Source organism: Gorilla gorilla, chromosome 11 (genome assembly GCF_029281585.2).
Source record: "Gorilla gorilla gorilla isolate KB3781 chromosome 11, NHGRI_mGorGor1-v2.1_pri, whole genome shotgun sequence".
Lineage (NCBI taxonomy): Eukaryota > Metazoa > Chordata > Mammalia > Primates > Hominidae > Gorilla > Gorilla gorilla.
In genome coordinates this window covers 67,141,436-67,156,445 of record NC_073235.2, presented here as the reverse complement: position 1 = coordinate 67,156,445, position 15,010 = coordinate 67,141,436, and the positions used below count along the sequence as shown (strand labels likewise).

At 36.3% G+C, this 15,010-nt stretch overlaps 1 protein-coding gene across 3 annotated transcripts in view; it reads left to right on the top strand.

Annotated features, from left to right (window-relative positions):
- Positions 1-15,010, top strand: part of COBLL1 (cordon-bleu WH2 repeat protein like 1) — a 193,572-nt gene that overhangs the window by 161,898 nt on the left and 16,664 nt on the right. For all 3 annotated transcript variants that reach the window (XM_055380234.2, XM_063694944.1, XM_055380236.2), the window contains one exon: positions 13,745-13,799. In XM_055380234.2, the coding sequence (XP_055236209.1) occupies positions 13,745-13,753 (9 nt within the window). In that variant the 3' untranslated portion in view covers positions 13,754-13,799. The remainder of the gene's footprint in view (positions 1-13,744; positions 13,800-15,010) is intronic.

The following is a 15,010-nucleotide window of genomic DNA, read 5'->3' as shown; positions in this document are numbered from 1 at the left end:
AGTTCTGGGATACATGTGCAGAACATGCAGGTTTGTTACATCAGTATACATGTGCCATGGTAGTTTGCTGCACCCATCAACCCATCATCTACATTAGATATTTCTCTTAATGATATCCCTCCTCTAGCCCCCGCCCCCACCCCCCGAGAGGCCTGGTGTATGATGTTCCCTTCCCTGTGTCCATGTGTTCTCATTGTTCAACTCCCATTTATGCGGTGTTTGGTTTTCTGTTCTTGGAACATGGCATTATTTTTAAGAGGGATGGGAGAAATAGGGAAAATGAAATTTAAATACCACTTCTCTACCATTTACTCTGCTACATGTCCCTTGAGGCAGATTTTTATCACATTTTACTCATGAAGTTCAGAGCACCCTAGGGTGGTGCTGGGGTTGAAGACGTATTTGATACCATGGCCCCATTTTTTTCTGCTATACTCTGCTGCCTTATTCCAATTGTAACTGTGTACTTGAACAATCTTCAAAAATTTTTTTTTTCCTTTGCAATGAGTACCTCATAAATTACATTTCTAATCTTTGTAACCTTATCTCAGTTGCCTAAACCTGAGAAAAATCATAATGAAAGTGACCAGTATTTCTCCAAGACCACTTATTCTGCCATTTTGAAACCTGATGGATGGCTGGTAATTTGTACGAGGTGTTGCACCGCATCCCCTATAAATATGGGACACCTTCTAGAATTTTACTAGGCACTGTGCTTTAGAGAAGTATGGCCTTCTTGAGAAGTCTAGAATCAAAGTCAGAGGAGACAGACATAGAAATGTGGAGAAACATAATCCAACAGTGCATGAGATGTCCCAGAGAAATATTTGCTAAATGCTAGAGGCTGCGAAGACATGATGTAAAGGGACTGGTGATCTGGACTTCCAAAACTGGGTGGATAGGAGTTGGTAATGTGAATATAAGAGGAAAGACTCTGAGGGCATGCATATGGTGAGTTTTATTAACAGTCTGCATTATTCTGGGGTGACAAGTTTGTTCCTTTATTTGATGAACATGCGTTGACCATTTTCTTTCCAACAGGCACTGTGCTGGGTCATAAAGAAACAAAGATAGCTAAGACAATTTTAGTCCTCCAAGAATTATAGACTAGTGATGGTTCATAAAACACGGTCATAAAAGAAAACTATGCTAGAAATGTAAGTTGTCCCTTTTTCCACTAGGTCATTTGCCTTTTTTCAGAAGTGCTTTATATATTCTTGATACTAGCTCATTATTAGTTACATGAATTTAAATACTCTCTTCATGTTTGTGGCTTATTGTTTATTTAAATTGTCTTAATGAAAATTTCTTATTAACATAATTGAATGCATCAATATTTTCTGTTATGGTTAAGATTTTTTGTATTATGTTTAAGGAATCCTTTTCTACCCTGAGGTCAGACAGGGGCATTCATTGGTATTTTATTCTGAAAGTTTTAAGGCTTTGCTTCTTAAATTTAAGGTCTGAATTCATCTGAAGTTTTTTGTATGGTTTCAGATAGCAATCCATTTTTCTTCTTGCTCCCTATATGAATAGTCAAATTTTTTAACTGTATTAGTTAAATAACCATGCCTTTCTTCAGTGATCTGACATATTATCTCCATCATTTTTGATGATCCCTAAATTCCTAAGTCTATTTTGGGGCTTTTATTTTCCTGTTCCATTGGTCAAGATGTGTATACTGCACCAATATTACTGTCTTAATTACTATAACTTTATAATAAGCCTTTATATCTTGAAGAAAAGTTGCTCATTTTTCTTCTCCTTCAGAAATGTCTTGGCTATTCTTGCTCTTTGCTCTTCTCTGTAAATTTCAGCATAAACTTAATTTCCATAATATATGACTGGAAATTTTACAGAAGAGTTAATGTGTCTAACTAGTAAACACGAAGAATAGCTCAGTGTTAGCAGTTCACTGAGGGAATGCAAATCAAGACCACAAGGAGATAACAATTTGAGTCTATTGACAAAAATTCAGAAGTCTAATAATACTAAGTGTTGGAGAGGATATGGCCCAGTATGATCTTATCCACTGTTGGTGGGGGTATCAATTAGTACCAACACTTTGAAAAATAAGAGGGAATTCTATAATATCTAACATTTGCATATATCCATTTATCTCTCTAGATCTAGATCTTAGCCCTCTCCACCCTGCACTGTGTTCTTGGAAGGGGATCATGAATGGTTTCCTTGCATTCTGCCTTCTGATTTGGTTCAGCCAATGAGAGACCATGGCAAGGCATTTGAGAGAAGGGTAGAGAGTCAGGTCAAGGTTCTTAGTGAGATCAACTCTTTCTCTGCCAGTTTGTTAACTGAATTCTACTGAAAGCTAGAGCTCTGTTGAGTAATCTTTTAAAGCTGCAGCTACCCTTTTGAGATTAAGTAATAGCTCCCTGTTTGTGCCTTGTTAGGGCTAGGGATGTTTAAGGATCCTTGCCCTTGCTAGTCCTAGCATGTTTTGTTGTCCCATAATAGTTCTTTTTTTAAACTTTCCTCAATTACACAATTTGATCTTGTTCCTACCAGTACCTTTGCTGGTACAACCTAAAACTCAACAGTTTCACTCTTAGACAGTTACCCAAGAGAAACCAAAGTAGGTACATTTTCCAGAAGACATGTTAAGAATGTTTGCAGTATGCTTTGGATGCTTTGGTAATAGCAAAAAAAAAAAAAAAAAAAAAGAAAGAAAGAAAAAGAAAGAAACAGCCCAAGTTCCAATGGGCACAGATAAATAATAGTAAGCAAATGTCAAGGACAAAAATTTTGAAGAAAGCCACAGAAGGCAACATATAAAATTATAACCTTTTTATAAAATTAAATTAGATGTACATATGTTTGCTAAGAGTTTTTTAAAAGGAGGCTTGATAAACATTAAATTTAGGAGATTGGTTACCTGTGAGAGGGAGAAAGGGGGATAGGATTAGGTTAGGCAAGGGACACATAGGTAAGTTATCAGTGATGTTTATTCTATGATATAAATTGGACAGTGGATTTAGAGATGTTTATTATATAAATTGGTTGAATAAAATAAATGCATAATTAATGTATTACTGTTAAAAATGAATAGCAGGTTTAGAGAGTGTAGAATTCATCTAAGTAATCCTATGAAGTTTTGAGCAGAAAGGTGACATAATCATAAAATTAATCTGCTGGAAGTGGCCAGAAATTCAGAAGTTAATGATCCTTTGCCAAAATCCAAGTCTGATTTTGATGGGATTCTGGCTCTAGACTCGTGGCAGAGAAAGGGGGGGGGGGGGGGGGGGGGAAAGAAGCAGAGTTAAGAATCGATGGCATTTTTGGTGGAAATACAGAAGGCAAAATGAGAGAGGACTGAAATATGAAGCCAAGAGTTGGTAATCTGGTACAGATTTTCCATCCCAGAATTATTGAAACCAGCATTTTAAATATTTCATTTTAAGGAAATATGAAGAATATTTAACCATTTGATGCCATCTCTATATTGGCTACATTTATGCCAAATGATATAGAATGCCTTCATTTCTTGGGCTCTTCCCAGTCCTTACTGTTTTCTGGGAATTGAATACAAGACCAAAGCTGAGACTCTGCAAATAAAGGTCAGGTTTTAGCTACATCTACAAGATCAGTTATATTTTTTATAGCTGACAGATATTATCCAAGTTGTGTGTGTGTGTGTTTATATGTGTGTGTTTAGTGAAAGGAGTACCATTAAAAGATATAAAGGCACATCCCAGCTAAAAAAATTAAAGAACTTCTATTCGAAATTATGGTATACATTATCTCTGCTTGAATGTCAACCATTCTTAAATTCAGAAAACACTTCTATACTAAACATTTCTCTTAAATATTTAAATGTTAGTTTATTTACTGCATTCAATAAAAATAGCAAAACTTATTAGGGAATTCAATCCTGTGGGTTGAGTTGTTAATCCCTGTACTCTATTTATACAATTATTTTTCAGGTTTCTTTCCTATTTTTATCTTGTCCTTCAACTGCAGTATAGTTCACGGTTGCCTATTTTTAGTGCACTCAAGTACCACACCATGGAAATGCTGTCACAGTTCACCATATAACCACAGCAGTACTGGACCGCACCTTGCTTGGCAGCAGGTGGCCAGTGCTTATGTTATCTGTCTTTCAATTTAAAGGGTGAGTCCCAAGTTTTCTATTCTCCTACCATAAAGAATACCCATGTCATTGTGGAAGAAAAGAAAAGCAATAAAACATTTTTATTACCCCTGTATTTTAGAAGAGACCTCAAAAACCTTGTCTAAAATTTAAGATAAGACATTTAATACACATGCCAAAGATAAAGTAAGTCATTTTTAGCAACCTTGGGACTTTTGGCTCACTTTTTGTCCCGTCCTCATTTGGGGAATCCTAAAAAATCATTTTGTTTTATTTTTTTAAGAAAAATCTCAGAGAAATGAGTTTGACTTCTTGAAGATTCTTTGGCAGCTTTCTTTTCTTTTTTAAATTCTTGTCTAGATGAGCTGTCTGCAGAACAAGCCTATATTTATTTAAATATAAATTTAAAATCTGTGCCTCAAGCCTCTTTGATATCTGAGATGGGGCCAAAATGACAAGTGTGTTGAGAGATATCTGGTTAATATTTTTTCAGATTATCCAAATCGGCTCACTTGTAGAAGGCTGACAGTGGGATTAGAAGAAAGGAAATCAATATGTAATTATGACATGGTGCTGTGGTATGAGACAACGGTGTATTTGAAATTGGTTTCCTCCTTCCCAACCATCAGTCTGTCAATGCCATCTGTTGCACAATGTGAAGAACAACTGAGCTCATCGTCAACAAACACTGGCTGTTGGTCTCCTCATTTTTTTTTTTTTCTGAAGTACTTGTCTTTATCAAGACAAAGGTCCCTGAAGCATCACAAAGATTTGTGCCTTAAGGAATGTAGCACAATGAAATTAAGATTGTTTTCTTGAAACTTTTAAGTGGTCATAAAGAAATAAGAATAAAATGGAGAAATGAATTATTCCAAGGATGCCTGCCCAACACAATGTCACAGATATGAAATTTCACTTGCTTCATTTAAAAGGGTATGATTCAGTGTAGAAATAACAAAGATTTCAAATCTCAGTTACCAACATGTGGAATAGCAGTGTACTGTGTGGCTTCCCTTCGTTGCAATAGCAGAAGAAAATTACGCATGAATGTTTAAAGAGATGTTAGAAGTATGTTATATTATTCATGCTATACCTTCTTTTAGCACTTAACATAATTGTAGTTGAAAATCTGTTTACCCAATTTTTCCCATGAGGGTACACTCCATATCTATCTTGTTTGCACTCTATCCCCAATCCATAACACATCATAACAACAGGAGCTTTTGCCCTTACCATATCTTCATCTAAATGCTTCATTGATGTTAATCATTTAATAAAAAATAACAGTAGGTATTATTATTACCTCCATCTTATAAATGAGGAAGCTGAGGAACAAGTTATCCAAGATTACATATCTAGTAAACAGAAAGCCAGAACATGAACCCAGGCATTTTGACTCTAGAGTCCTCATTCTTCTATATTGCCTGTCATATTAGGCATACAATAAATGTTTGTTGAAAGAATGCATGAATAAGACAGTAAATTTTGGCTGGGCGCAGTGGTTCACGCCTGTAATCCCAGCACTTTGGGAGGTCGAGGTGGGCAGATCACGAGGTCAAGAGATAGAGCCCATCCTGGCCAAAACAGTGAAACCCTATCTCAACTAAAAATATAAAAAATTAGCTGGGTCTGGTGGTGCGTGCCTATAGTTCCAGCTACTCGGGAGGCTGAGGCAGGAGAATCACTTGAATCTGGGAGGTGGAGGTTGCAATGAGCCAAGATTGCGCCACTGCACTCCAGACTGGTGACAGAACGAGCCTCTGTCTCAAAACAAACAACAACAACAACAAAAAACAAAAAGTAAATTTTATATTTTAGCTTGACTAAATGAGGCATAGACCATTAGAAATACCAATTCTACCTTCCTACAAATCTTATAATAGAGGTACTCAATAGTATTTATAGCATAATAATATGACAATAGCCAGCTTCATTCTTGATGTAATTGTAGAATTCTCTCAAGTTTCTAAAGAGGTATTTTTTAAAAATTTGGTTAGGTTTAATTTGCCCAAAGTTGTTTTCATTTCCATTTAAACATATTCTGCCATAAACAATACACAAATATATAAGCACAGAACTCTTTCATAGTACTTGTAAAAGTGGCTTAGAAACTTGGAAATTCCTGTGAAGTGAATTCACTGAGTTTATTTATTTATTTATTTATTTATTTATTTATTTATTTTTATTTTTATTTTTTTGAAACAGAGTCTCTGTCACCCAGGCTGCAGTGCAGTGGCCCGATCTCAGCTCACTACAACCTCCGCTCCTGGGTTCAAGTGATTCTCATGCCTCAACCTCCCTAGTAGCTAAGATTACAAACATGCGCCACCACACCCGGCTAATTTTTGTATTTTTAGTGGAGATGAGGTTTCACCATGTTGGCCAGGGTGGTCTTAAGCTCCTGATCTCAAGTGATGTGCCCGCCTCAGCCTCCCAAAGTGCTGGGATTACATGTGTGAGCCACTGCGCCTGGCCTAGCCACCGCGCCCAGCCTTACTGATCGAGCTTAAAAACATTCACCAAGTACTCGCAATATAAAGTACTATGCCTCTAACTAATGCCCCCGTCTCCGTTGTGCCTTTCTTATTCTTTCCGTAGAGGTGAATAAGTCTGGTCACGTTCTCTGATTTTATATTTATTATGTATTTTAAGCTTTGATTATTACTTTTTTCCATTTTAATAGATTTTAACAAGAGAACAGACAAATTTCACTATTTCAGTAATAAGAAAATTCTCATAAGAATCAAGGAATAACAGACATGAATTATGTATACTTATAAAGACAATTGCTTTTTCCAAAATTATATTTCATGAGAAAAGTTCAGTAACATTTAATTGAAGGCAATTTTTAAATTATTGTTGTTTTTGCTAGAATCAGTTTTATTCAAGAGTGTGTGGGGCTCCAGTTACACAATGCAGGGAGGGTGCAGTCTGGACCAGGAAACCAGAAATCTGGGTTATGGGCCTGGGGATGTACCAATTTACTAGGAGACCTTATCCAAGTTACTTCACTTCTCAGAGCCTCAAGTCTTTTATCTGTAATACTAAGGTGTTCTGAAATATCCCTGTCTCTTCCAGAAAACATATATTATAATGAATCGTCACACCAATATTGTGAATTTCATAGTGACATTTTTTACAAAGTCATTTTTAAGGGAAGAAGAAAAAAACCCTCTCCTTTCTTGAAATCTAGATTCTATTTAAGTGATACTATTTGTCTATGAAAAATACGATGAGCTATGGTGAAGTGATTTGTGTAAATGATCTCATTCAGGAGGCACTGAAGGGACAGACACTTGTCATTGCCAAGTAAGTCACATTTAAATTCCCTCAAGCCTTGAGAAATAATGTGAGGGAAAGTGCAAAAATAGCACAGTCATTCCTTTGGACTAAGTCAACTCCTAGGCCTCCTGAGAGCACTGCAGCTGTGTGTTCATCTATATGCAAAGAGAAATAAAAAGAATCATCTATATTTGTCACAGGGTACTTTCCTATATACCAGCGTACACCTCTATCAATACATTTTATGCTGAGACTTTCGGTAAGGAAAGACTCACCATACACACTGCCTCATGCACAGATATAGACACATTGAAGATACTTTCTTTCCCCTGCAATACAGAAAATTGCATGAGCACACACAACCACACTAAACCAACCAGAATGAAACTAGAGGCAGCCGTATCTGATTGAAACTGTGGTGAGAATTGAGATTGACATAGTTACAGGGCTAGGAGGTTAATGAGTCCATAGTCCTGCCTCCAGTCAGAACTGTCCTAAGCCATTCCAAGTAAATGACAGCTCAGCCTCTTGGAAAAAAAAAAAAATCTTCATAACGTGCTTCAGTAACCGATTCCATTGTCTAAATGTCCTTATCCTCATAAAGCTCTGGAAGCAATATGAGTCCACATTCTCCTCTGTTTAATCTCTATGTTGACAGATATCGAAAATAATAAATTGACAGAAATGTCAAAGATGATGAGAGCCTTAGGCATGGGTCATGGAACTGGTTATCACCTTTCCAGAGACCTCAGAGGAGAGAATAATTAGCAAGTCTGTTGTGGATTGTGGTTCTAGTTAAAGTAATATTATGAGTCTATTTGTTTTTGCACATAAAATCTGTTATGAACCGCTAAATGAAATTTTGCCTTGCACTTCATAGCAAGGACCACAGACTTAGCAAACACTATCCTGAGAAGAAACATGTCATCAAAGAATACGTTCTTACATTTAAAAAAAACAAAAAAACAAAAAAGGAAGTGTAGAACTGGTGTGCAAGTAGAACCATACTTCTTTATTTACTAATTATTTTTTGTTATAGTATTCTAATTTATAGATACTTTATCATATATAATGGTTCTAATAATAGATTACTGCATGCCCTTTACTTCTGAGAATTGGGAGTGATGAAGGTGTTGGCAGCATTATATACAGAAAGGAGTAAGAGGTTTGCAAACCAGAGTTCTAATCCCTTGTCTACTGTTTTATCATCTCTATGGGTTTCAGAATACTGCTTGATGCCTGGACTTCATTGCCCTTACCTGTGAAGTGAGACTAATAACGCCTATTTTACATTGTTCTTGAAGAATGAAATGAGATAATACTGGTGAGAGCACCCAGGACTTGGCAGGCACTAGAATAAATGTCAATTGACCATGAATCTGATCTGCCACCATTGCTTTTCTTTCTTCTCCATTCCTCATGAGTTCTGAGAAGTAATTGAGTGTGGGACAAACTTTCCTCTTCTGAGCGTGTCACTAGCCTTGGTTTCTGCTTCCATGTGGCCTCTCTTCTCTGTTGCTGATCACCATGCAGGCTCGTGGGGGGAAATTTCCCACAGGGACATCAGGGGCAAAGGCAAGGAGGCCTTCTCATCCCAACTTAAAACTGATGTTGGATTTTAACTTGAATTTTTAAAAATCTGCACATGTTACATTTTTGCTAAGTAAAAGTAGATGGAATTCAGGTTCTAAAACACTGTATTCATTTTTAGAAAGCCATAACAGAACTTCTTTGTGCAAAGGATAAAGAGACTGATTCAAAGATAGACTACTTTTTAATTCACACGAGTGAGCAATAAGATTGCTATTATTCATTGTTAGCTAGAAATGCTATTATCTTCATTATTTGGAATAGATTGAAAAAACTTATTATCAGAGAAATATGTTCTTATACATATAAAAGATAGATGTAGAGATAATTAAAACATCACTCCTAATTTTATGATCCAGAAACAACCACTGATAATATTTATGTACTTTTTTTTCTCTTTTTCTACATATATTTTGATGGGAAGGACTGCTTTCAAGTTCAAAGTCTTCCACTTACTGGTCAGTCTTTGCAAGTTATTTAGGTTCTCTAAGCATCTGTCACTGCATCTGAAAACTGGTACCAACTTTATAGAGTGCTTGTCAAGATTAATAAGAAAATGCATATAAAACACTCAATACTGAATGTGGTACAGAATAAGCTTTCAATCATGTCAGCTGCTGTTATGATGATCTTTATTATCTGTATTATATTTTCAATGGAAAAATAACAGTTCAAGGAGCGGCAATGACAGTCACTAGCAAGCTATTTTGACTTGGGCATTTGGAGTTGGTGCAATACAGAAAGTCAGGTTTCTCACGTAACAATAACAACAAAAAGACAATTTACTTAATGCTTTACTATGTGATCCCAGATACTGTAATATCATAACTTATTTAATCCTTACAACAGACCTATGAGAAACATTATTATTATTCCCATTTACAGATGAGTAAACTGAGTCAAAGGTTAAGCCACGTGCAGATTTTCACAGTGAAGTGGCAAAACTGGGATGTGAATGGAATCAATTGAACCAGATAGATATGTACCAAGAAAAGAATTAGATGGTCTATCCTTTTAGAAAGAATGTTTTGCAGTGTTCCCAATTGGGTACATCCAGCAAAGTTACAGGGCTTCACATTCAGTCCATTTCTTCTGAACTTTGTGGGTAGCTAGAAGTGGTTGGGCAGCAAGCAGTGTTCTTGGAAAAATAGATGTGTATTACTCTTGGAAACAGACCATGTTGCAAGAAAGTCTTTGGCATAAAACAAGGCTGAGTATACACAGTTGTCTCTCATATGGCATTGGTTTGGAAACATAAGTGGACAAGCCAAACCCTATAAGTCTTCCTTTTCCTTTGAATTGAATTCCAGAATGTGTTTTTACACTTGATCTCAGCCAAAAGGCTGAGAAGCAATCAGAATGTGTTTTTTTATATTACCAGGTAGCATTCATGTTTGTCCTTATTTATTCCTGCACAGTATTTCATTCAGTGGATGTAACAAAGGCTACTGAATGAAAACAAGATTCCTCATTCATTCCAAACTAAGTTAAAAATCCTATGCTCTCTGAGTTCATCAACTCTTCCCTTTTGGATAATGAGGAAAAAAAGAGAACAAAAGCATCTAAAAACACAAGACGAACAAATGATAAACAATAATTGCTGTCAACTTTTGGGGGAAAAACTACTATGTTCAGCTATTGCTAAGGACAGGATAAATTGGTACATTCCTGTTAGAAAACAATTTAGCAACACTTATGAAGTGTACTGTAAATGTACTGTAAATGTTCATACCGTTCATACCACTTGGCACAGGTTCTCCCATTCCTGGGAATTTATCCTAAGGCAATAATTAAAAAGAAGAAAGTATATAAATTCAGGCAGAACTCAAATGAAGTGTTAATTATAAATGAAACCCAAGGAGCAAACTGATGGTTCAACAATAGACAAGTAGATAAATAAACATCCACAGAATGTTTTGCTCCTTCAAATAATTATAATCATGAACGGGAAAATAACAGAGAAAAAGGAAAAGTTAAAAAGCAGGGCACTAAATATACAGGCATACCTCATTTCACTGTGCTTTGCTTAATTGCACTTCACAAGCATTGGATTTTTTACAAATTGAAGGTTAGTGGCAACCCTGCATCAGGTAATTTGATTAGTGCGATTTTTCCAACAGCATGTGCTCACTTCATGTCCTTGTGTCACACTTTTGTAATTGTAAAATGTAAGACAGCAAACAACTGAGAAATGTTGTATGTGTTCTGACTGCTCCAACAACCAGCCATTCCCCGATCTCTCTTGTCTCCTCAGGCCTCCCTATTTCCTGAGACGCAACATATTGAAACTAGGCCAATTAATAACCCTACAGTGGCCTCTAAGTGTTCAAGTGAAAGAAAGAGTTAAAGGCTCTCACTTTGAATCAAAAGCTAGGAATGATTAAGTTTAGTGAGGAAGGCATGTCAAAAGCCGAGACAGGCTGGGCGTGGTGGCTCACACCTGTAATCTCAGCACTTTGGGAGGCCAAGGCGGGTAGATCACCTGAGGTCCGGAGTTCATGACCAGCCTGGCCAACATGGTGAAACCCCGCCTCTACAAAAAATACAAAAGTTAGCAGGGAGTGGTGGTGCATGCCTGTAGTCCCAGCTACTTGGGAGGCTGAGGCAGGACAATCATGAACTGGAAAATAACAGAGCTTGCAGTGAGCTGAGCTCACGCCACTGCCCTCCAGCCTGGGCGATAGAGTGAGACTCCATCTCAAAAAAAAAAAAAAAAAAAGAAAGCCGAGACAGGCTTATTATACCAAACAGCCAAGTTGTGAATGCAAATGAAAAGATCTTAAAGGAAATGAAAAGTGCTACTCCAGTGAACACACGAATGATAAGAAAGCAAAGCAGCCTTATTGCTGATATGGAGACAGTTTAGTGGTCTGGCTAGAAGATCAAAGCAGCCACAACATACCCTTGAGCCAAAACCTAATCCAGAGCAACATCCTAACTCTCTCATCAATTCTATGAAGGCTGAGAGAGATGAAGCTACAGAAGAAAAATGTGAAGCTAGCAGAGGTTAGTTCACAAGGTTTAACGAAAGAAGCTGTCTCTGTAACAGAAAAATGTAAAGTGAAGCAGCAAGTGCTGATGTAGAAGCTGCAGCAAGCTATGCAGAAGATCTAGATTTGATCATTGATGAAGGCGGGGCTACACTCAATAACAGATTTTTAACATAGACAAAACAGCCTTCTCTTGGAAGAAAATGTTATCTAGGACTTTTATAGCTAGAGATAAGTCAATGCATGGCTTCAAAGCTTCAATGAACAGGCTGACTCTCTTGTTAGGGGCTAATGGAACTGGTGACTTTAAGTTGAAACCAATGCTCATTTAGCATTCCAAAAAATATGAGCTTCCTTCATAATTATGCTATATCTACTGTGCCTGTGCTCAAAACACCAAAGCATGGATGACAGCACCTCTGTTTACAGCACGGATTACTGAATATTTTAAGCCCACTGTTGACATCAATTGCTTAGAAAAAAAGATCCATTTCAAAATATTACTGTTCATTGATAATGCTCCTAGTCACCCAGGACCTCTGTTGAAGATCTATAAAGAGATTAATGTTTAACATATAATATTAAATAAATATCTTATTATTTAAGAAATACATTTTGTGGGGCTATACCTTACATAGTTATTCTTCTGATGGATCCGGGGAAAGTAAATTAAAAACCTTCTGGAAAAGATTCACCATTCTAGATGCCATTAAGAACATTTGTGATTCATGGGAAGAAGTAAAAACAGCAACATTAACAAGAGTTTGGAAGAAGTTGATTCCAACCCTCATGGATGACTTGGAAGGGTTCAAGACTCCAGTAGAGGAAATCACAGCAGATGTGGTAGAAATAACAAGAGAGCTAGAATTAGAAGTGGAGCCTGAAGAGGTGACTGGATTGCCACAGTCTCATGAGAAAACTTGAACAGTTGAGGAGTTGCTTCTTATGGAAGAGCAAAGAAAGTGTTTTCTTGAGATGGAAATGACAACAAAGGATTTAGATATTACACAAACTTAGTTGAAAAAGCATCAGCAGGTTTTGAGAAGACTGACTCAAATTTTGAAAGAAGTCCTACTGTGGGTAAAATGTTATCAAACAGCATTGCATGCTACAGATAAATCTTTTGTGAAAGGAAGAGTTTGTTAGTGTGGCAAGCTTCACTGGTATATTATTTTAAGAAATTACCAGAACCACCTCAGCCTCCAGCAAACACCATCTTGATTTATCAGCAGCCATCAGCATTGAGGCAAGACCTTCTACTAGCAAAAACATTACGACTTACTGAAGATTCAGATGATCGTTAGCATTTTTTAGCAATATAGTATTTTTAAGGTATGTACATTTTTTTTAGACATAATGTTATTGCACAATTACTAGACTATAGTATAGTGTGTCCATAACTTTTATATGTACTGGGCAACCAAAAAATTTGTGTGACTTGCTTAATTGCAATATTTATTATATTGCAGTGGTCTAGAATGGAACCTGCAGTATCTCTGAGGTATAACTATACTTCATGTTTAAAGTTTTATTTTATTTTCTAATTGACATATAATAATTATACATATCTATGGGGTACATAGTGATGTTTCAATACATAAACTATATAGTGATCAGCTTAATTATATGTATCACACATCATCTCAAACATTTATTTATTTTTGTTAGGAACATTCAATATTATTCTAGCTATTTGAAACTATATAATATACTATTGTTAACTATCATCATTCTAAAGTAGAACACTAGCACTCTCAATCTGTTTTCTCACTAGGATGGATAATGCATCTGTAAACCTGAAACGTACCCATTCTCCTTGAAGGCAAATGGTAAGGTCTGCAGTTTTTTATGTGTTTGGTTAAATAGTTATGGTTGCTGGAGGTGAGAAGAGGAAAACTGACATACTCTTCTAATGCCAAAAAACCCACATACTCTTCCTCCCTTTATTTAGCTCATTTATTAATTATTTTGCATTTCTCAAACAACATTTGAATTAATTTAATTAAAAAATAGCTACCATCCAGCTTATGGTAGGTAATATTGAATAAATAGCAGCAATGGTGTTAAAACAGGAATATCAACTATGTAATTTTTTTCTTTCCAAATTAGCCATTTTAGAAAAGATTGATAATAAATTTCTGGGGTAGGGTTTTCAATCTTTTTGAAGTAAGATTTCACTTCAAAAATTATGCCATGTCTTTTTTTTTTTTTAAAACTACAGTAGACACTTACGTTACTCTTTCCTGTTACTGTTTTTCCTGACCATCAACATGAATTTCAGGCTCCCTTTTCAGTAGCTATCCATTCTTTCTTCCTTTTTTCTTTTTTTTTTTTTTTTTTTTTTTGACACAGAATCTTGCTCTGTCACCCCAGTCTGGAGTGCAGTGGTGCGATTTCGGCTCACTGCAACCTCCGTCCCTGGGTTCAAACGATTCTCATGTCTCAGCCTCCTGAGTAGCTGGAATTACAGGCGCCCGCCACCATACCTGGCTAATTTTTGTATTTTTAGTAGAGATGGCATTTTGCCATGTTGGCCAGGCTGGTCTCGAACTCCTGACCTCAAGTGATCTGCTCACCTTGGCCTCCCAAAGTTCTGGGATTACAGGTGTGAGCCACTGTGCCCGGCCCACTTTTGTTTTCCTTTATCTGCCATCTTGATATGAACATTTAACCTTTCATTTCTATTTGTTGATTCTCTCATGTACTTTTTCTTTCACCCTGTTTTGTGTATTTTTTTAAAGGCACCCTGGCTAACTAGCCACACTTTCATTTTTCAGTTTTGGACATAAAGGTTAACTCAATGCCAGCTCTTAAACAGCACTTTATTTGGTTAAATAATTTATCAGGAGAACTAAATGACCATGGTTTTGTGTCACTAAGAACATCTTCTCGTTATTCTCATCTTGTATTCAAATGCTCTGTTGTAAATAGAGAAAATGCTTTTAATTTCTTTTTATTTATTCACTATAAATAGATGCCTTATGAAGAAATTAACCATTCTTCCTCACCTGTTATTAAAAGTTTTGTCACTTAGTTTATA